Source organism: Simochromis diagramma, unplaced genomic scaffold (assembly GCF_900408965.1).
Source record: "Simochromis diagramma unplaced genomic scaffold, fSimDia1.1 OVJJ01000603.1, whole genome shotgun sequence".
NCBI classification, from domain to species: domain Eukaryota; kingdom Metazoa; phylum Chordata; class Actinopteri; order Cichliformes; family Cichlidae; genus Simochromis; species Simochromis diagramma.
In genome coordinates, this window is record NW_024387414.1 from 11435447 (window position 1) to 11456048 (window position 20602).

Genomic DNA, 20602 nt, shown 5'->3' on the forward strand with positions numbered 1-20602 from the left:
TACTTTTCTATTGCACTGTTGTGTCTGCATCGTTTTGTTCTGTCTGGTGTTGCACTGTTTTTGTTTTGATTTGGGGGGTTTTTTTTGTTGCAATTTTTGCACACTTGGATTTTATGTAGTCCTGTGTTGATTGGCTGTTATAGGTTACATGTTGCGCCATGATCTTGGAGGAACACTGTCTCACTTCACTGTGTACTCTAAATGAAATGAAATGACAATAAAGCCACTTGACTTGGAAAAAAAAAAAGTGTGATTGGCTGACTAGATATTTGTGTTACCAAGCAGTTGAACAAGTGCAACAAGTGGTTTGACAAGTAGCACTAACATGTAGACTTTAAACAAAAATGGGCACCTGCTCGTCGTCCTGCTGATGAAAACATCTGATTCCAACATCATCTTGAAATTTAATGCCAGTCCTCAAGGTTCACATTATTTTGCCTCTCACAGACATAAAACTGGATTAGTTCTCTAGTTTTAGGATTTGTGTAAACATCTTATGTGTTGCATTTATATAGAAAATGTGCAACCCTGAGCATATTTAAAGTATAAGGTTATGAGTCACTGCTTTGTTTCCACATCTAAAATGACACAAGAGCCACAAACTAAACCGTAATCTGTAGCGCAAAAATGGACTTCCACATGCATGTGTCAAAACATGTATTTATTCATTTATTTAAAAAAAATTAAAATAAAGTGCCTTTTATGTACAATATAATAAAAACAACAGTCACAATCTCAATGATACAAAAAAATACAGTTCACAATGTTATTTGTACACAACAAATAAAAAAAAAAAAAGAAATCATGCAGGCAAGACCACATTTGTCTAATCGTTATTCAGTCAACTAAGCTTATGATGTTCGATACGCTGAGGCGAGGCTGTCGCCGTCTCATGGCTGAGCTGATATGGAGGATCTGGAGCTGTGCTTGCATCTTGTTCACGTACTATACCATGCAGCACAAATGGTTTATTAACTGTATGATGTCGTTTCTTTGCATTTATGACTGAAGAAATAAAATCCTAAAAAAGATGTTGCAATGGATTGCCTACTTAAGCCATTTTAGGAAAATATACTGCAGTAGGTGTTCTACAAATATATAGTTGGCTACATTCATATCCAGTACAGTATGTTGCATTAATAAGGAGCTACTCAAAACTGTTGTACTACTGTTTGCCTTTTATGGAAAAGGCCCATCATTGATAAATATGCAAAGCTATCACACAGTATATATTTCATCTAAGCTTATTAATTGGCAAGGTCCAACTGCATTTTAACTTCAGCATTTCTAAACGAGATCAGGTGGTGTATTGTTAAATAGGTGACCTCACCAGAGGAAGTGATGCTTCCAATGTGTACAGTACCATTTTTTTTTCTTAGATGAGCAAAGGCTGCAGAATGGTACAAGATTTTGAGCAGCTCCCAGTCTAGTTAGCAGGTTAAGTTAATGGTGGCTTAGGTGAATTTGTAAATCTACTGTTGACCCGTGTTGCGTTGTGGAGTTAAACATGCCCACTGAGGGCTACAATCACGCCATTCACCATGTTTCTGTTGGTGAGGTCACTGCTGGGTAGTGTACAATGTGGCACGTGGCTAAAGGCAGAGCAATGTGATATCCAAAGGCATTTTATGCTGTGAAGTTATCCACCAAACAAATCAAAGCAGGCTACCAAGATATCATATAGTTTAGAAAAATCTGTGTTAGCAGAAATGGAAAAACACAAGCCTTCTGGAATCAGTTTCATTTTGGTATTATCCATCTGTTGGCAAATGCAATACTCTGGTTTGTTTGCTCGGTCTCAGCTTGCAATCGTTTTGGAAAAGAATATTTGTTTTCTTGCTGAGAGTTAGATAAGATTGATATCGCGCTCGTATTTATGCACTACAGCTAGAAGCCTGATACCCCAGCTTAGCACAAAGTCTGAAAAAAGGAGGAACCAGCTTGTCTGCTCATACCAGCATATGCAAAGCCAACGGCAGAAAAGACTGCATCTGCTTTTGATAAATAGTCTAAAGCCAAAGTGTGAAAAAATGATACATTTTAAGGGAACTTTTTAGGCTGACACCTAAAGAACAATTTGTCTAATGGCTACTTGAAGCTGGACCCGAAGATAAGTTAATCCCCATGTCAAAACTCCCAACTTCAAGGCAGAAATAATCATGTTCACAGCCTGGTACAGAAATGACTTGAGTAATTTTCCTGTTTAAATTCCATTAAAATGATATTTATGAAAGTGGCAGCTTGAATGACAGATCAATGCTGACACAGGCGCTTGTAGCTGCTAGCTGTGTGCTCGTTGCTAAAATGAGGGGTGTGCTATGAAGGTTATAGTTTCCCAGCCACTTTAAGCAAAAAAATCAGTTTTCAGAATCATAAAGGAGGCTCTCCTTTCACCTGGCTAGATCACTGTGGTAACTTCAGGTGAAAATAGAACCCTAACCATAATTATACGTTTAAAGTTTCAAGGTAAAATTGTTATTTTATTTATGACATGCTTCAATGTCTGATCTAGATTTTCTGTTGGGAGTCATGCTTTATATAAACAACCTGCTCAATCATTGTAAGTCATTTTTAAACTATCAAGTTTCAGAGTTTGAATGTGCAGCTGTCATATGAGAAATAAACAGCAGCACTGAAACTGCAATAAAAAAAAAAAAAAATACAAGTTGAGTTTATTCATTTTGCCACTTGGTACCCTTGTGATGATCATGAATTCACAAGATTAACAACTTTTGGATTATTACTGTCATTTTCTTTGCAGCTCTGGTTTAGCAATTTACTGTCATTTTTTTTAAATAATAATCTTTAGAGATGTGCCCACTCCTCTCATAATGTGACTGGAGTAGATGTGACTCAGTTGATCCGTTTCGAGTGGAAGAAAAGTCAAATGACACGTGAAAAGCTCCTTTTTGCATGAGCAGGACCTGAAGCAGAGAGCTCGCGGTAACACTGAACGTTGATAACCATCATTGTGATACTCGTCACCTCTGACACAGGTTTTAGGTTTTGTGAAGCCCACTAATGCAAAGACTGGCTATGCTGAACTTGTTTCATAGTTCACAGCCGTGGACCTTTTAATTATGTCTGTGGTGCATTTTGAAGGTTTTAAATGCACCAATAAGACAAAAATTATAAAATGTTAAAATCAAGGCTTCAGAAGAGGGCTTTAAAACCAATGGGTAGACTTGGTCCATCTTTTTTTATTATATACGGTTCATATTGGCAGACTACGATTACCTTTGGACAAAGACAGAGTTTCTCCCTTTTAATGCTAAGCTAAAGTAACTAACTGGAAGCTGTGGCATCACATTAACTACAGGAAAAAAAAAAAAAAAAAAAAAAAAGATGTTGATCTCTTCATCAAACTCTCATCAGTAGCATGAAAAAACCCCATCTCTGTCCTGCTTTGATGTGCTTGAGTGAAAACCAGTCCAGATGCTAAACTAACAGCGTGGTCAAATGTTTTCTAAATTAGGCAGTAAAGCACTATTAAAGAAGAAGAAAAAAAAAAAAAAAAAAAAAAATCACCAGTGTTCACTCTCTAGTTTCACGACTATCTCTACAACACATCTTGCACAAGGTCCCTTAAAAACACACAATATTAAGCACAGGTACTGTATATACACAACAAAAACCTAAGAAACAAAGGAAACACTGACCACTGTTGCGCAGTATGCTGTGCAGTTACTTTGTCAACTTGTAGCAGTTACATAGCATTTCATCTGCTCAGTGTTTGAAAAAGCAAAGTTTTGATCCTGCATGACACTGGAATATATATTGTAGGCTTACATAATCAATACAGTGACCTGGTGTTGTAGTCTAAGACATGTGGTGCCATGTTGTCCTTACGGCTGTGTAAATGTTTCTCATTCAGATTTACACAACATGATCGGAGTTCTGCATCTTTGGAAAATTCTGCTCGTTAAGTCTCAAAAGTCTAAGCAATGTGGGTGCGAGAGTGTTTGCGATGGCTGCACTGGTCCCTGTAATAACTGATTACTAAAAATTTTCCTTAGCAGCCATACCGTCCACCTCAGTAGTTGCATTTCTTGGAACAAGCTCTGATTTTAGTGAAATGTGCAAACCTGTAAGTATTCAACACCCTGATTACTTGTGCTTTCCCATTTATGTCACCTCGACTTCTGACTGAGTGTGGCGAGTCTGGGACCTGTAACCTGGTGGGGGCGGGGTCAAACTGAGCTAATACAAAAGGTCTGTGTATCTATGCCATGATATCATACAGCTGTAGTCTGGTCAAGAGAACTCGCAACATTTCCTTTCCCCTACAGCAGCATTAGTTATTACTTATTCTGTAAGTTTTACATTTCGAGTGGCTTGATTAGCACTTAAAGTAGACAAGCTGAGCTCAACCGTCTCAGATGTGTCTCGGTGAGATGGCAGAAGGAAAACTGGAATATTTTCACACCTGACAACCACATGGCACGTAATCGCCATGTAAAACATTTGGCCCCGGTTCAAAATTTACAACAATTATTTTGCCCAACACAGTCCGTAAAGTCTGCTATGAGCTAACAGTCTTAGAAATCCCCAACCTTGCACTTTACATTTATTTATTATTAGTGCCACAATACTTTTAGCGAAACCCATTCCCTGGGTCCGTCGTCATGTGCTCTTTGACAGTGATCAATGCTAACACAAAGCATGAGATGGGCATGTGAGAATGGCACTATTGCATTTAGATAAGACAATCAAGTTATTTTTGTTTAGCTTTTTTTGGCACAGTGCACAACGATGATTTTGGTGCTGCCCCAAATGTGGTGGAGGTGTAGCTGTCCCCATTTCTTTTTGTTCCTTTGCCTCTCTGCACTTGGAATTTCAGTTCCATTAAAACAAAACAAACAAATACGCACACGCACATAAAAAAAGGGGGCAGCTGTTTTTAAGTCCATTTAGAAACCCATCATGGAATCTGCAGGTCAACACTCAAGAGCAGGGCTGACTCAGATGAACGAAAATGCAACCGTCTCTCTAAATCATCTGTGGTGCAGTTTTGTTTGAGTGAAACAGACTTTCTCTCGACGACAACATACATTCAGGAGGTAAACGTCAGCATATAGGCGTAGCATCATATATAATTACACATATTCTATCATCTTAACGTTGCAGTCCTTTTTCATTGAGACAGTGGTGTGGCGTATTCTCCTCCTCCGCTTCAGCTTTCATCTTATTTATCTTCATACAGTCATGACGTTTATTCAGCGAATGGGGACAAATGTGTTTATGACTTGTGTCCATAATCCGTGGATCTTAATGAATATGCATTTCATGTACTATAATACTTCTAAACCTGAACTCTTGGTCACCATGTAGCTGTAGCTTGGCTCTAGTGTGCATAATAACAGACGTGTGGCTGCCACACTCTGCAGAGAATGTGCAAGATTACTCAAACAGGGCTGGGTAAAATATAAATATTTTTAAATTCGCTGTCTGTGGTTGTAATAGTATATGATGTATATCTAGACTAGACAACTTTTTATAGTTGCATACCTAAAAAGACAGTGTGATAAACACTGGAACTAAAAGGTCTTCTGTTTATCTTTTTATTTTATTTTATTTTTTTTATCCCCCATATTGCCCAGCCTTATGCTCACCCACATATGGTGTTAGTGGCCATGAGAATGAATCCAAGAAAGAAAAAAGTAATGTGTGAGAATTATTCTTAGCAGCTGCCATGGTTCCTGATCCTGGCTCAAACTGGAGTATTGTGCTGCTTCATTTTTTTCTGCCTTACACAGCAAACCGGACCGACCTCTGGCTTCGGAGTGGAAATGACTAAACAAAATGACCTCCACTCTGATCACAGAACTAAGATGACAAAAATAAAAGATGTGCTGTGATATAGGAGGATGTCTGGGTCTCCTCTCCTTTGCTCGGTGGCCTGTATCCCTCGTGAAGATACAGGGTGTCGTCGCTTAATGAATGCTGTGCTCTCATACGATGGAGTCTTTGATCTCAGAGCCTAACCTCACTCTGGGCCGAGGGCAGGTTGGGGAGTATTCCACGTGGCTCTCTTTCAGGTTAAGCGGCCTCCTGTCGGAGGCCTCGGAGAAGCTCTTGCTGTTATCTGGCGAGGACTCGTGTGTCGGCGTGCTGCAGATGTAGTTGTCGTTTAACGTCTGGTAGCCCTTGTGATCTGAAGTAGAAACGGGGATTGTGTTACCGTTGAGCGGTAAACTCTCTGTGGGCTTTCCAACTATCCGTGGCTTCTTCTGCTGCATGTTAGGGCACTCGCCCTGCTTCAGCATGGACTTCATGTGGTCACGGTTCCTGTAGATGACGAACAAGGAGAACACCACGAGGGAGAAGGCCAACAGAGCGCACACCACAATCAGCTCGTTCCAGTATGTCTTCGTATGGACCTGCTCAGAGCGAGACTCGCCAGGCAGGATGATGGTCTCCTCGCGCGTGATGTGAGGCGTGCGGGAGTGACCAATCAGAGTGGTACTCTCCTGGCGTGGTTCTGCCCTCACACAGTAGTTGGCCAACAGCTGGTGGAAGCCCTCCTCTTCTGACCAGCACTGATAGGTCTCAATCCTTTCAGACTGAGCCACAACTACCAGGTTTCCCTCGGGGGTAGCATAGAGGAACTGGCTGGCGCTATCACTGTAACGCCACCTCCTCTGTGCCAGGTTGGACCGCAGCTTACATGGCAGGACTCTAAATGTGTTGGCTGGGATGGTAATGAGCTGGCAAGGGGAGCCACCTACAAACAAAAATAAAAGGAATGTTGTTTCAAAACACTGAAACATGCCAGTAATTTGACCAACTGCATACCGACTCGGGATGTAATGAATCTTTTAACCCACAGTTTGGTTCAGACCTCAGCTGAGTAGGGATTGAATAGGGAAAGAAGAAAAAACACTTGCATGATCACTTGATTAATTACTGGCAATTAGCAATAGCATATGTTAAGACCACTAAGCCTATATTTACACACATGCTGTGTAAACCAACACAAAACATCCTTAATAAGACAGACAGAAGACAGAACATCTAACATGAGATTTTGTGTGTTTCTATCACAACTCATCTTGGTTTTATAAACCTGGCAGTCATGATTAAGAAAGTCTCATTTAAAGGTGTAGTTTCACATTCCAAGAATGAGGGGATCAATTAATTTTAAGCTACAGCCAGGACGAGTTAGCTTAGCTCATTAGCTTAGCTCATTAGCTTAGCTTAGACCGACTTGAAGACACAAAGAATATAAACAGAAAGCATGGCTCTTTTCTTAAATAATAAAGAGCCACCCATGAAGCTAACAAATTAACACCATATTTCCATTTCTATTACTTAAATCCATTTAAAATCTTATGTGCATAAAACACATCAGCAAAAACATTTTAGTTTCAACACCATTCAACTATTTTCTGCCACTTATCTGGGTTTGGGTCAGACCTACCTCCCCCCAGCCATCTCCCTCCAGCTTTTACAGGATGACACCGAGGTGTTCCCAATCCAGTTTAGAGATCTAATCTCTAGTCTCAGTAGGACATACGGAGAAAACCTCACCTAGCAGGTGTCCAGGAGGCACCCTAGTTGGATACCCAAAATCACCTGAGGGTAGGAATGTAGATGGGCTGGTAAATCAACAGCCTTGTTTTCATGTACAGGACTCTCTTCCCCATTTTAGACTAGTACAGCACCCGTATCACTGTAGATGTTGCACCAATCTGTTTCCTGCTCCTCTCTCCCCTTACTTGTGAATAAGACCCTAAAATTCCTCAACTCCTCTATTTGAGGCTACAAGTAATTTCTCAATCAAAGTGGGGAATCCACCTTTTTACAGCTGTGAACCAAAGTCTCAGTCATGGAGGTGCTGATTTTCATACACACCGTTTGAGCCCACGACCCACAGGGAAGAGAAATATGACGTATTGCTGGCATTAAGAACGAAGTTCACACTGTGGTTGTACAGGAACTGGAAAGCCTGCAACAGCTGACCCAATATCCCATACTCCTGAACTACCCCCCACTAGACAAGCTTAGGGGTGTGGTCAAATGACTTTTCCCCCAAGTCCAGGAAACCCATGCAGTTATACAAACTCCTACAGACCCATGAATATCGTCAAGTAGACAGATCTAGGATGAAAACTATTGCTTCTCCTGTATCTGAGGTACAAGGTTTAGTAGACAAATTTTTAATCTTTAATCTTTTTTTTGCTGAATGCTGAGCCAATTGTCTTTATATCCATTAAATATAAGCCTGAAGCTCCTACTACAGCACTTTAAATTCAAAACTGAAATTTGGAAAACAACTTGCATGAATATGCAACTTGTTTTTTCTTACAACTGTATGTGCATGACTTGACAGTAGTGGCAACATGTTTTTGTGAACTCTAAGTGCATGCTGTTTGTGTGTGAGGTGACAGACACACTTAAATTAAAGGCCACTGTGCAGAAAGAACACACTCACGAGAAGCTACTGGTTTGGCAGATCTGGGGTTAGGAAGAGTCCTGTTGCAAATGGATGATGTGTCAGCCTCCTCCACGTCCTGCTGCCAGTGGCTGAGGCAAAACATACCAAACAAAAACAACAAGCAGATGTAATGACAGGCACCTTACATTACATTACTGATGTCTCCTATCGCAATCGCCAAGTCTTTCATTTAAAACTTACTAATACAGTGACTAATGTTGCTCTAAAATTAACACTAAGGGACATAAAGCAGATCCTTGAATGCTTATTTTGTGTGTTTGTTTGGGTAGACGTTCAAAGCAAAAAGCGCGTTCGTAGAAAGGACATAAGGTTGAGCAACGAGGAATTTTTATCCTTGCATATTTTCCTGCTTTTAACAGTAAAAGGCACAGTGTAATTATGTCTTCCTCCTGCGTGCTGTAGTTCTCACCTGTCAGGTGGAGCCATCCTGACATCCTGGCACAGTTGTCCGGTCCAGGCGCAGTAAGGGTCTCTGGACAGCACACACTCACCACAGCTCAGGTAGTTGGAGCAGTTAGCTACAGGAACCTCCACCAGGCCAGAGTAAGATGACACAAACAAGAGACCCTGTAGAGGAGAGGGGAGGGGAGGGGGGAGTGCATTTCAGATCTAACTACAATATAAAAGGTAAAAAACATTCTGCTTTTGGTTGCAGAGTAAGACGAAAAATGCTAAACAATTAATTACAACAGAAAAGCATAACCTACACAATGGAGTAGTTCTGACCAGCTGTTCTCTTGATACCATCTGAGGAGCATCTTTAGCACTTTTACTACCTACATCACATCTGTGCATCAGATATGCATTTGCAACATTAATGTTCCTGTCATACTGACGCACGGCTCCCCCCTTGTTCCCAAATATACAATCTATATTTAGACCAGCTTTTCTGACCCTTGTATTAGACAGACACCATATGCATTCTGTCTTAGCCTTTCATTTCCCTATTTGGAGCTAAGAATACACTCACAAACAGTATCTCAGACTTTATTAGAATTACATAATCTAAGATAAGATTTCAGTTTGGCTGCTCGGCCCGAGAGAGGCCATTATGTAATAAAGAGAGAAAAGGTAATGAAATTTAGCTCTGGGTAAAATGCCAGAGAGGATCATAAACTCCGTTCCAGACGGTGCTATAACTTACAGGAAAACTCAATGGAATGGCCCCTGTGGAAAGAAGATGTCTGAAGCCAGTTTGTGCTCTGATAAAGAGCGCTCTTCCACATTTTCATTAGTTGTAAATTAAACACCAAACATTCAAAAATGGGATAAAGTATTTATTATAAATGGATACAAAGCAACACAGCCACTATGGTTGTATTACGCTGTTATTAAGTTGTAGTAAATCAATTTGACCTTATTTTCTGCTTTAAACACTGCTAATGATCAAAAAGACACCTTCAGAGTCTAAAAATAAAGGCAAGAGAAGAGTGCCAAAAGAAGGGCTAGCTGTTTTAATGTCCACATGATAGCCGGTGAACTTTTAAAAACTCAACCTTTAAAACATTCTTACCATTTAAAGTTAGCTTTGACTGGTGGTTTTGACTGACAGGTGGATGCGGACACAGATGTCTGTATCTCGTGGTCGTTTCTTAGGGTTAAACTCTGTTAACTGAAGCCAGTGAACTTGACCTTTCGACTGCTGTTTGGTGTTTTAGGAGCATTTTTAATAGAATCATACTTTGTGATCAAGTGTACCGTATTTTACACACTATAAAGCACACTTAAAATCCTTTAATTTTGTCAAAAATCGACAGTGCGCCTTATAATCCAGTGTGCCTTACTGACCTTGAATCGATTTTATGTAGTACACGACACTCAAAAATCAGTCAAAAAAAATGTTTTAGTACGACTTTGGTAAGCTACGAAGCCGCACCACTTGATGGATTGTCAGAGCATTATGGCTACCGTAGTCAGGAGCCTCGCGGAGTAATCTGGGTCCAAAACACCATCCAGTTCAGGCCCCAAAGTCAAACGAACACTGCGGCATCACTGAGAGTTAAAAACTCTTTAATAAAAAGATCAGTGTGGCTGCTTTACCAGGTGTAACAATTAAGTTTAACATCCAGGCATCCATGAAAACAGAATTTATTACATTTAGCGGAGTTAGAAGTTAGCGTGAAGTTAGCTCACTAGTTTCCACCTAAACATGATGTAGCATGTTCTGACTGAGAGATTTCTGAAAATATTAAAACGTACAGCTCTGCTATCACTTCCAACATAAAGGAAGACAGAAAACTAAACAGCAGTGACTTTTTTAGGGTTACTGAAGTTGGACTAGCTGTTATATAATGATGTGGTACGTGATCACTAGCAACACAGCTAAGTTAGCATAACATAAACACAGTGAAGCTGGAGGATGAACGCGAACTTTTTTTCCACTCGATTAAAGTTAAGGTGAGGGTTCACGATGGTTAGTGACAAATGCAATCGCATGGCAATTCAGTCAGGAGAACAACTGAAACAATCCATCCATAATACGAGGTTAGTCATTAATATAGTGCAACAAAATGGGAATAGAGCAGCTGCGAGAGAATTCAACATTAATGAATCAATGGTACAGGAGTGGAGACAGCAAGAAGAATGATTTGAGTAAAATTTGACTTATGACTTTTTTGTTTCACTTAGTGCGCCTTGTGTATAAAAACAGACCCGTTCATAGACAGTGCGCCTTATGGTATGAAAAATACGGTACTAAACCAAATGAAGTCTGTGGTCTACCTCAGGTGAGTGAAATTTTAGGTTTTTGTTTTACATGTTACTCAACAATGACCAGCACCTGTGTGCTGATGAGTTCTGCTAAAAAAAGCTTGGCAGTGTTAGCTGATAAGTTCTCACTCTCTCTTGTCCTAATATGGTCACAAAAAAAACAAAAAACAAAAAACATGGAGGCAGCAAAGACACTAAATTTAACAAATTGGGAGTAGTTATACCCTTGTGGCTATGTTCATCTTTTATATACAGTGTATATTAAAAGGTGGTGATTTACCCTTTGAGGATCAAGCTCAATGTGCTGCACTGGCTGCGGCTCAGCGAACAGAATCATCTCCTCTATAATGTGCATCTTGTCATTGGCATTGATGGCCTTATGGAGTTTTCCATCATCTGGAAGACACACAGAACAAGCGGAAGTGAGATATATAGTTTTCAGAGGACAGTTTTCTTCTGCTCTGTTTTTGTTCCTATTAAATGAAATGCTTGTAGAATATATTAGGCTCCACCTGTGCCAATAAAGAGCACATCATAAGCTCTCTCCATGCCCTGGATCTTGTGCACAGCGATCTGCGTGTAGCGTACGCTGCGTTTGAGCAGCAGCGGCGTGCTGCGGATCACGCTGTCCATCAGGAAATGGTCCTTGACAAAGTTGAGCACTTTATCAGGCATGTGCAAGGATGACTCGATTCCCATTTGCCTGGCGTGGTTGGTCACGCACTGTGGGGAGAGTAAATAACAAAAAGAAGAAGAAGAAGAAAAAAAAGAATCTCTGCTTATTATTTGAGCAGTACTGAAAAATAGATACAATACGATGGGGTGTTGAATTACATCTGACCTTGGCTTTAATTACTTAAGAACACAGAAATGAAAATGGAATCAGTGAGATAAGGAGCTTAAAACTACCACATTGGCTGATGGGTTTAATCATGTTCTTAAGCTGTATGTTCTATTTTTATGCTCTGAGGCATTTCTTTGGCTCTCGTACAACCCACAGCAGGACAGTACTTTCTGTTTTCCAGCAGACAAAGAAAATAAATGGGGAACATCTGCTTCACGTCAGACTTGTTCAACAGCCTAAAATAACACTACAGGTAGGACGGGATGTTTTGTTGGTGTGTTTAATATAGCTTTTGTACACATGACAACAAAGACAGCTCTTTATCCTCATTTATCTGTTACTGAATGAAGAGCCACAGAAAGAAGTTGTGTCTTGTTGCAGTGAATTGCACTGTTTGTCATAAGATATGGCCTTCACAACTCACCGCCCCAGGCCGTGGTTCTGGTACAGGGTGGTTGTAGGTGTACCACTGCTGTGTCTCCCTGTTAACCTCTCTGTAGCGCCCGCTGAAGGCTTTTTTCACCTGCTCCATAGTGAAAGCACAGACCGCCGAGCTTCCCGAGGCGCCTTTATACCTGTAAACATATTAATGAGGATGTAAGGGTTTCAGCTGTGAACAACTGGTCAATGAACCAAAATGTTAACCTATCAGAACTCGACATCACACAATTTTCCACATGTTCTGAGATTTTTTTTGCAACTGCCATCATTTTATTCAAGAAACTGGAATGGCAGTTTCTCAATGGAGAACAGTTGCAGAGTGGGCGCATGAGCGATTTCCTTATTAAAACCTTTATTTTGTTGATACATTAACTAACCATTGGGATCACATTGGCTCGTATTAGCAGTTAAGCACATTACAGCTGCTCTAAATTCAGAGGAGCCAAGTGAAAAACAACAACTTGCCAAGTGCGAGCGCGGATATTAAATAAAAACTGGCTCTAGATGGGGTGTGTGCGAGCCGCGCTTGTGTGTAAACTTTGACTGTAACAGTGTGACAAATCACAGTGTGTGTGCGATTTATGTCACTGTCACAGCTGACATACAGCACTGTCACAGTCTCAACCATCGCCTGCATTTGAGTCGTACCACTGAGAAGTGAAGACGCCGTAGAACACTGTGCTCTCCCAGCTGTCTCCCGTGGGCTTCAGGACAAACATGTCTTGGATAATGTTGAAGGGGAAGCCGTCATCGGGGAGGGAACACAGGAGCTGAGCCTTCAGGAAGGTAGTCCACTTTTTCTGCAGGACTCGCTCACCCCCTTTATCACCCTGAAAAAAAAAGAAGAAGAAAAAAGATTCAGCAAGTTTATTAGAGGACTTTATGTCCTTGTAATAATTTTTTATTAGATTCTGGCAGGGGTTGCAATGGTTGTACAAGTCTGTACTTATTTTTGGACTTGAGTTGATAAAAAGTATTACTTAATTATGACTGCATTATTCTGATATCTCCAGTTCATCTGAAGAAACCTTAAACATTTCACTAGAATCCTTTAACCAGGCTTTAACAACAGACAGCTGCACAAAGCTACCAGCAAAGACAACATGAGCACATGGTTAGATAGGATATCATTACATAACACAAGTATCTATTTCACAACTACAATTACACATCACAAAATAAATAAAACACATGATGACTACATAAAGACAAAAAACGCCCCGTAAAAATATAAAAAGCCACAAACTCAAAGTGATCCCTTCATGTGTCACATGACTGTGACATAATCCTCCTGGTTTGTTTGGGTTTACTTTTCTAATTTTTACAATATCTGTGTCATACTGACACTTCTATCATTGATGTGTGAAGAATGTACGAAGGTGGAGGCAGGTTTGGTGGAGCATGTGGATATTTGGCTTACAAATGTGTTTTCTCCATGAGATAATCATGGAACACGCTGATATCTTGCGATAAAAGCAGGAGGAGTGCAGAGTAGTTGAGTTCAGAAGGTCAGAGCTGTGGCAAAATCTGGGAGTTCAACTTTGCTATGACTAAAATCTGCTTTTAGCTGGAAAGGCTGTGGCTGTGGCAGGAAGGGAGGACACCATAGGCTTTGAGTCAGCTCTGGACCAGGAGCCTTACAGAACCCGGCCCGAGTACACCTAAGAGCTCAAGTGGATTTTAAATTTGCTGTCAGAAGCATGAAAAAGCAAATAAACCAGATAGCAAACAATGTTCTATATGAACCACAAAAACTTTCCCTAGAAAAACTTTTATAAATCATTTAAAAGCTAAGAGCAAACTGCATTAAGTTCCCTAGATGAGTGAAAACAGCCCCAAACTGTCAGATCACGAAGGCCAAACATTCCAGTGAAATTACTGAAGGGACTTAAAATATGTTGCAATGTACGAGCTCCTTGAAAAGGCACACATTACTTTGGAGCCCATGTTTTGCATCGCAGTTGCAATCCATCCCCTTTGCTTCAGAGGGTGCTGTTGAGAAACGGAAGATGCTCATGACCCTCCTTTTTATTTATTTTTTAAAGCATTTTAACAATAAAATATGCAACACAGAGAAAACAAAAAAAAACTGCTCTGCGTAAAAGATGCCACAGCATAAAATATCAGCTCCCCTTTGAAGGAGAGAACATAGCGAAATAGAAAAACAAACAATGGTTAGTTATTAATTACAGCTTTGAAATAAAGATCAGTCCTTCATGCCTGACTTCACCTGCAGCTCACAGACAAGGCGTTCGCTCTTCTTTCAAGCTGTCGCAAAATATTCCCATAAATACTTATCAGAGTTTTCTAGGACTAGCAATTATCAAAGTGCTTGTAAACACACACCAAAAGGAACTCCTCCCAAATACAGCGAGCAAGCTTGAAAACACTAGAGGAGCACGACTAGGAGGAAGGGGAGGAAGAGCAGGACCGAAAACAAGAGACCTCGCCCATGCTCAAGACAGCTTTCCTCCCTCAAATCCAAATGTTCCCGTCAGCATGGCCTCCCAAACCCAGAACAACTCCTAAATAACCACACAAGGAGTGAGGAGGTAATAAAGTGCAAAACTATAACTACCTCCGTTTCCTCCTCCATGTGCTGTCACACACACAAACAATCACATTGCTCAAGAGTGAGGTGAAGCCACCCTCGTGGGAATGATGTAGGGCCTGGGAGCCAATTACTAAGCTGAGGTAGTAGCCCGTCCACATAATGAGGAGACCACATTCCTGCTCTCTCAGCTGTCCACTGCTATTGTTGCCGTGCTCCGATGCACAGCTTGTACAATCGCATCGACCACTCCCCTCTGATAGCTGCCCTCTGAAAATAAACCCGCTTCTTTGTGCGGCATTAGCCGACTCTCATAGTATTTATTACATCCAAGATTCTCATCAACCTGAGATGTAATAGATCACGAGGTAAAGAAAATTGCGCCATGCAGTATTTATAACATGCCCACTTTTCACAGCCCTTCAGAGCGCACACCTGAATAAACAAAAGAAAGGAGGAGGGCAAGAAGGGAGCGGGGGCAGATAGGAAAGACTGGGAGAAGGAAAAAAGTAGTAGAATAAGTAGAATTATTTGGAAAATGTAAGTAAAACAGTAGTTAGAATACCATTAAATTAATCTTATCTAACAAGAAACATACTCTCTTTTTCTAAGTGTCCATCAAGATAAACTATGACACGCAACATGGTTTTGATATATTAAATAAAACCGCATACCAACATATCAGGACTTGGCCTGACACAGAAAGAAAAGGGAGTGCGTGTTTTCTGACAGTTTGCAAAAGTGCATTAGATTTGGAGCCTGCCAAAAGGGAGGGGTCTTCATACCTCAGCTTTACTTAATCTGAGTTTAGCACTCACTCCTCAGCAGAGGAGCACACAAGACGCACATTTAAATGTGATACACTGACATAAAAAAAGAAAAGAAAAAAAAAAAAAGTGGGAATTTTTGTGCCGGTCTTGATTTAGTCTTAGATTTTCTCTACTAAAGACACTTCCAACTGTGAGGTGCACCTTCCTAAGGGGTCATGGGAGAGGCAGGGATACTATACATGGTGAAAGGAACAGCTGCTTACTATCATTCTCAAAACAACAGGGAGCGTGTTCTACACTGTGGCCGCCGAGATCACTGCTCACCTATGCAGTTCACACACAGCTCACAGAGACAATTAAACCCTCATATGCCACAGTGACACAATTTGCAATCAAATATTGAGTCTTATACCTCAAATCTGAACACGTACAAAATATTTTTATATTCAGAGTGAATGACCATTTCAGAGAACTTCATTATCTCAGAGGTCTCCTGCAAAAAAACAAGTGTAAATCTGTCATCTTAGGTTAGGAATCTAGCAATAGTTGTTTGTACATGCATAAATATTTTGCACTGGAAACAGGACTGCTGGCAAGGCCTTTAGTGAAGCCAAGACGCCAAGAAACAAGGATTTTTCTCTTTTTAAAACATGCTTTAAGTGGTCCTATATTTCTTTATTTATACTGTTGGACAGCATAAACATGGCCGCCATTTTCAGGTCAGCGGCTATACAAGTAATCCCTGTGAATCACTGGCTCAGACTTTAGACTCCTCGATCTTGACGCGAGTGGATGCCCCTAATGTGGTCATCTCAGCCGCAGAAGCTCCACCCATCTGCTATTCAAACATCTGTTTGGGAAGGGCAGCCAATCAGAAGTAAGTTGACTTTAAGGAAAGATGGCCTTTAAAAAAAAAAAGGGAGAGGAACTAAAGTAAAAATGTGGCGCTGTAAATAATCGGGCCACCTAAGATACAAAAAAAAAAAGAAAGAAAAAAAGAAAATGCAAATCACTTATTGATGCATTATTTACCCTGTAAAATGGGTAATAAACCACAAGCAGCACTACCATATAGCTATAGAAGAGCTTCTACTGAAAAGACGTCAGAAAGTGAAAAGGGAGCTGCTGCATTCCTGTGAAATAATGGTGCTTTACAGAGCAGAGAAAGCTATTCTTCTGTCTCTATTGCACAGTTCATCTGCAGCAAGTTGCCACAGTCTGGGGGCACTTCTGTCAATGATTTCCATATATAGAACCCAGGAGGTGCTCTGCCGGCAGCAAGAGGTGTCGCCGCACCGAGTTCCAGAGCCTAGTAGGACTAAGTCATTAAGCTGTCACTTAAGATTACATGCTGTCCCCACGATTACTCACATTACTGCCTCCATGAACAAGAGACATCAGTCAGGTAGGGACGCTGAGTGCATGTATATCATGCAGCTTCATAGCCTTTTAACTGATCTGACGACAGGTGAAAGGGAATGGAGTTTGCGGCTGATTACCCAGGCTGATCAACCAAACTGAACTCTCGAGGAGAGAAGCGGACGGAGGAGGAATGACGTCAATGGTTTAAATGATCCCAGTGAATTCTGCAGTTGCTACAGTTTGCATGCAAGAAAACAGGCCATATAGTAGGGTGGAAGAAGCATTTCATATTGCTGTGAAGCACTCTTGAATACTAATAATGCCTGCAAAGCTCAAAGGGCTGGCGGAGGAACGGCAAGGAGCTGGAGGGATGGACGAGTGCAGCTGACATTGTGAGGGAGATGGAAGGAGAGTGGGATATGACATTGCAGAGAAAGGGGAGGGAGGGAGCCTGAGACGAGGCAATGATTCAGGCAAGGGGAAACTATATCTGCTGAAAACATGCCTGTACAGTTAAATAGAGAAAAGTTTAAATGCACCAGTGACATGTTTCCATTGCAATTACTCAGGCATAATATACAGTTAATGTTACCTAATGTGCTTTGACATGGGAGTGTCCCATCTTGTTTTGAGGCAATTGTGCCAGGATTAAGGACAGGAAGCTTGAGCCCTGCTGTGCCTCATACTTTTGCGTGATCATTTTGTGTAATCGCCTCACCCTAACCCCGTGTACATTACCTTACACACGCGAGCAATCCTCGACACTATGGTGTTGTCAAAGAAGTCAAATTCTTTTCCCGCCTCACTAAAGAAGAAGTAAATCTTGTCGTCGTCGCCCACAGGGTTGCCTATAGGCTGACTCTCCTCGATGTAAGCTGACCCAACAAAGACGGGATCTGTTAGAGATAGAAAAACACAAAAGCAAACGTGTGGTTAGACAGCTGCGTTGCACCTTTATAATCGACACAGGGAAACTCCCCCCCCCCACTTTTTTCTGCCATGATAAATTTGGAAAAAGTCAGTGTCTGCACCAACAAGCTGTGATACAATCCTGCAAGGGAAGAGGAAACAGAATCCTCTTTATAATTGTACTCAGATGCCTCATCAGGAGCAGTCTGCATGAATTACCTAAAGATCAGAAGACAAGAGGAGTCTTAATTGTGCGCAAAGTGCAGCTTACTCTGGCGAAAGCAGTGGCAGCCGGATGAGGTTGTTTTGATGTGCATGTGCAACGGCTGATAGGCTGGGCTCCCGCAATCTACAAGCGCTTGTCTTTGCTCTCCGTCTGCATGCATTAGTGAATGTGCCTCGCTAATGATCGCTGCTTTTTGGAGCTTATCTGCAGTGGTCGGTACATAATGGAAGATTTGTGGAAGGAAAAAAAACACATGGGAGTTTACCTTGCAGCCATTTTAAGGAGTTCTCTGTCTTCAGAGCAGTTCCCTGACCCAAACTCTTGTAAATGACTGGTTCATTCCCTTGAAAGTTACTAACAGTACCAGTATATAATTCACCATCTGGAGGAGAACAAAGGAAGAGAAAGATTGAACTGAATTTGGAATCAATAAAAATAACACACGACAAAGAAATAATAACAGGCTGGAGCTGAAGTCTGTAATAAAGTGAAATGTTAGCACATAACAGTCTGAGTGAGAATAGACAAATCATTTCTCCTCTTCATATCCAGTTCAATTATTTACTAATTGCTTGTTAAAGAAGTTGAACAAAAACAATGTCTGCTGCTGTCCGGCTATTTATCAGAGAGTCTGACGCAGACAAACAACATTAGCAGGCACATCATGACTCATTACTGAATCAAAGATGGAGTTGCCATCAAAATAGTTTCAGAAACAGCTGCGCCCGCTTTCCCCGTCTAAAAGGAAGCCATTCATATAAGTGCGCATTAATACATACCAACAATGATGGCAGTTGATTTATACTCTGGATTAAAGGGGCAGCGACTGCGCCCATCTTCCATCATGACCTCGCCCTCTTCATCTCTCTCCAGTGTGAATGTTGACGTATTCTGGAGGCAGACACAAACAGCAAATGTCCCTGAGGCTCAGGCCAATTAAATTCTACTTATAGTAAAATGGTGAGTTAAAGTGAGCTCAGTGGTCTCAAGATAATTTTCTCCATCACAATACACGCTGACATTTTGGATGTTTGGTCGCTTGAAATCGCTGTCGGACCATTGACGGGCTGTCTGATTAATAGAAGGTTTCTTCTGTGTACCCTCTGTCACAAGCAAACAGGCTATTTCATTAGTATGAAAAGGAAAACTATATCTAATATACCAACCAACTTTAAAGAAAGATATTAAGTGACAGTAAATCAAAAATCTCACAAAACTGGACAATAAAGGCATCTTACCAAAAGATTAACCTTTGACATTTTATTGCTGTTGAGCTGTTGTCTAAAAAAAAACATCACTGAGCTGCACTTTGCCTTCATTACTGTGAACACGGCTACCGTACTTTATCCTCAGCTCTACTTCCATAAATATTCGCTAATCCCTTGCTCCAAATATTCCCTGAAACATTTCCGACATGGGTCGAGAGACATGCTTTTCCAAATTCTGCAGTGACCAGCTATTCTGGCAAATTATTGCTTTAAAAACAAACAAACAAAAAAACCATAAAATTTTGATTTACATCATAAGCAGGTACACGTGAATTTAGAGCCGTGTGCCAGAGATAGCAAAGGCAGAAAATCATTTTGACTCAAACACAAACGATTTATTTATTGTAGAAATATACTTTATTTATCCATCTTCCAGTATTTCTCATCATTTCTGATTTTAATTTCGCAGTCTCTCCCAAAAATACTTGAATACTTAATACAAAAACAAAACCATAAATAATATGAAGAAGCTTCTCGGAGGAGAGGTGAAACCCTCAAGAAACTCCAACAAGTCCAGTTGCTTTTCTTTCCAACCTCTTAGAGAAACATAAATAATACACACGTGAAACAGTTACTGAACTTCCACTGAAGTTTGACTTCAACAAAACAAGCCTGTCTCTTTAAATGTTTCAGTATTTTTAGTCCCATTTTGAGTTTCCACAGACATTTCTTTAAAACCCTCAGTCAAATAAGTCTAGAAACTCATCAAAGATCTTCTTTCAATTACAGGTCACTGGAGAAAAATCTGTATTCCTGACTGGTTGGTGAGTGGTTTTCTGGAAGCTGCTGCCAGTTGCAAGCTAAAATTGTTTACCAAAAAACTGCTTAAGATTGCTTTGGCTGCTAGCAGGTTGTTGCAGTCGTCCTTAATTTGAATGGAAGATGCCGACTTGCCTGCAAACATTTCTCGAGTACTAGTGAAACTCGAAAAAAATTCAATGCAAACCATGAATGGAGAATGTTCCCCTTGGCAGTTGGGCACTCACTGGCCTTCAGGCCTATTTGACTGAGGCCTTATCAAGGAATGGTTTGGTATGAAAAACATACTGGTCAGACTCTGTTCC

At 40.8% G+C, this 20602-nt stretch overlaps 1 protein-coding gene across 2 annotated transcripts in view; it reads right to left on the bottom strand.

Moving 5' to 3' along the window:
* Positions 1-1791: 1791 nt before the first annotated feature.
* The window catches only part of sema4bb (sema domain, immunoglobulin domain (Ig), transmembrane domain (TM) and short cytoplasmic domain, (semaphorin) 4Bb), a 61465-nt gene continuing 42654 nt past the window's right edge, over positions 1792-20602 (bottom strand). For both annotated transcript variants that reach the window (XM_040010904.1, XM_040010903.1), the window contains exons 6-15: positions 19050-19161; positions 18536-18652; positions 17874-18031; positions 13101-13282; positions 12436-12586; positions 11680-11890; positions 11448-11563; positions 8868-9025; positions 8435-8526; positions 1792-6724 (exon numbers count right to left, since the gene is read on the bottom strand). In XM_040010904.1, the coding sequence (XP_039866838.1) occupies positions 5952-6724; positions 8435-8526; positions 8868-9025; positions 11448-11563; positions 11680-11890; positions 12436-12586; positions 13101-13282; positions 17874-18031; positions 18536-18652; positions 19050-19161 (2070 nt within the window). In that variant the 3' untranslated portion in view covers positions 1792-5951. The remainder of the gene's footprint in view (positions 6725-8434; positions 8527-8867; positions 9026-11447; positions 11564-11679; positions 11891-12435; positions 12587-13100; positions 13283-17873; positions 18032-18535; positions 18653-19049; positions 19162-20602) is intronic.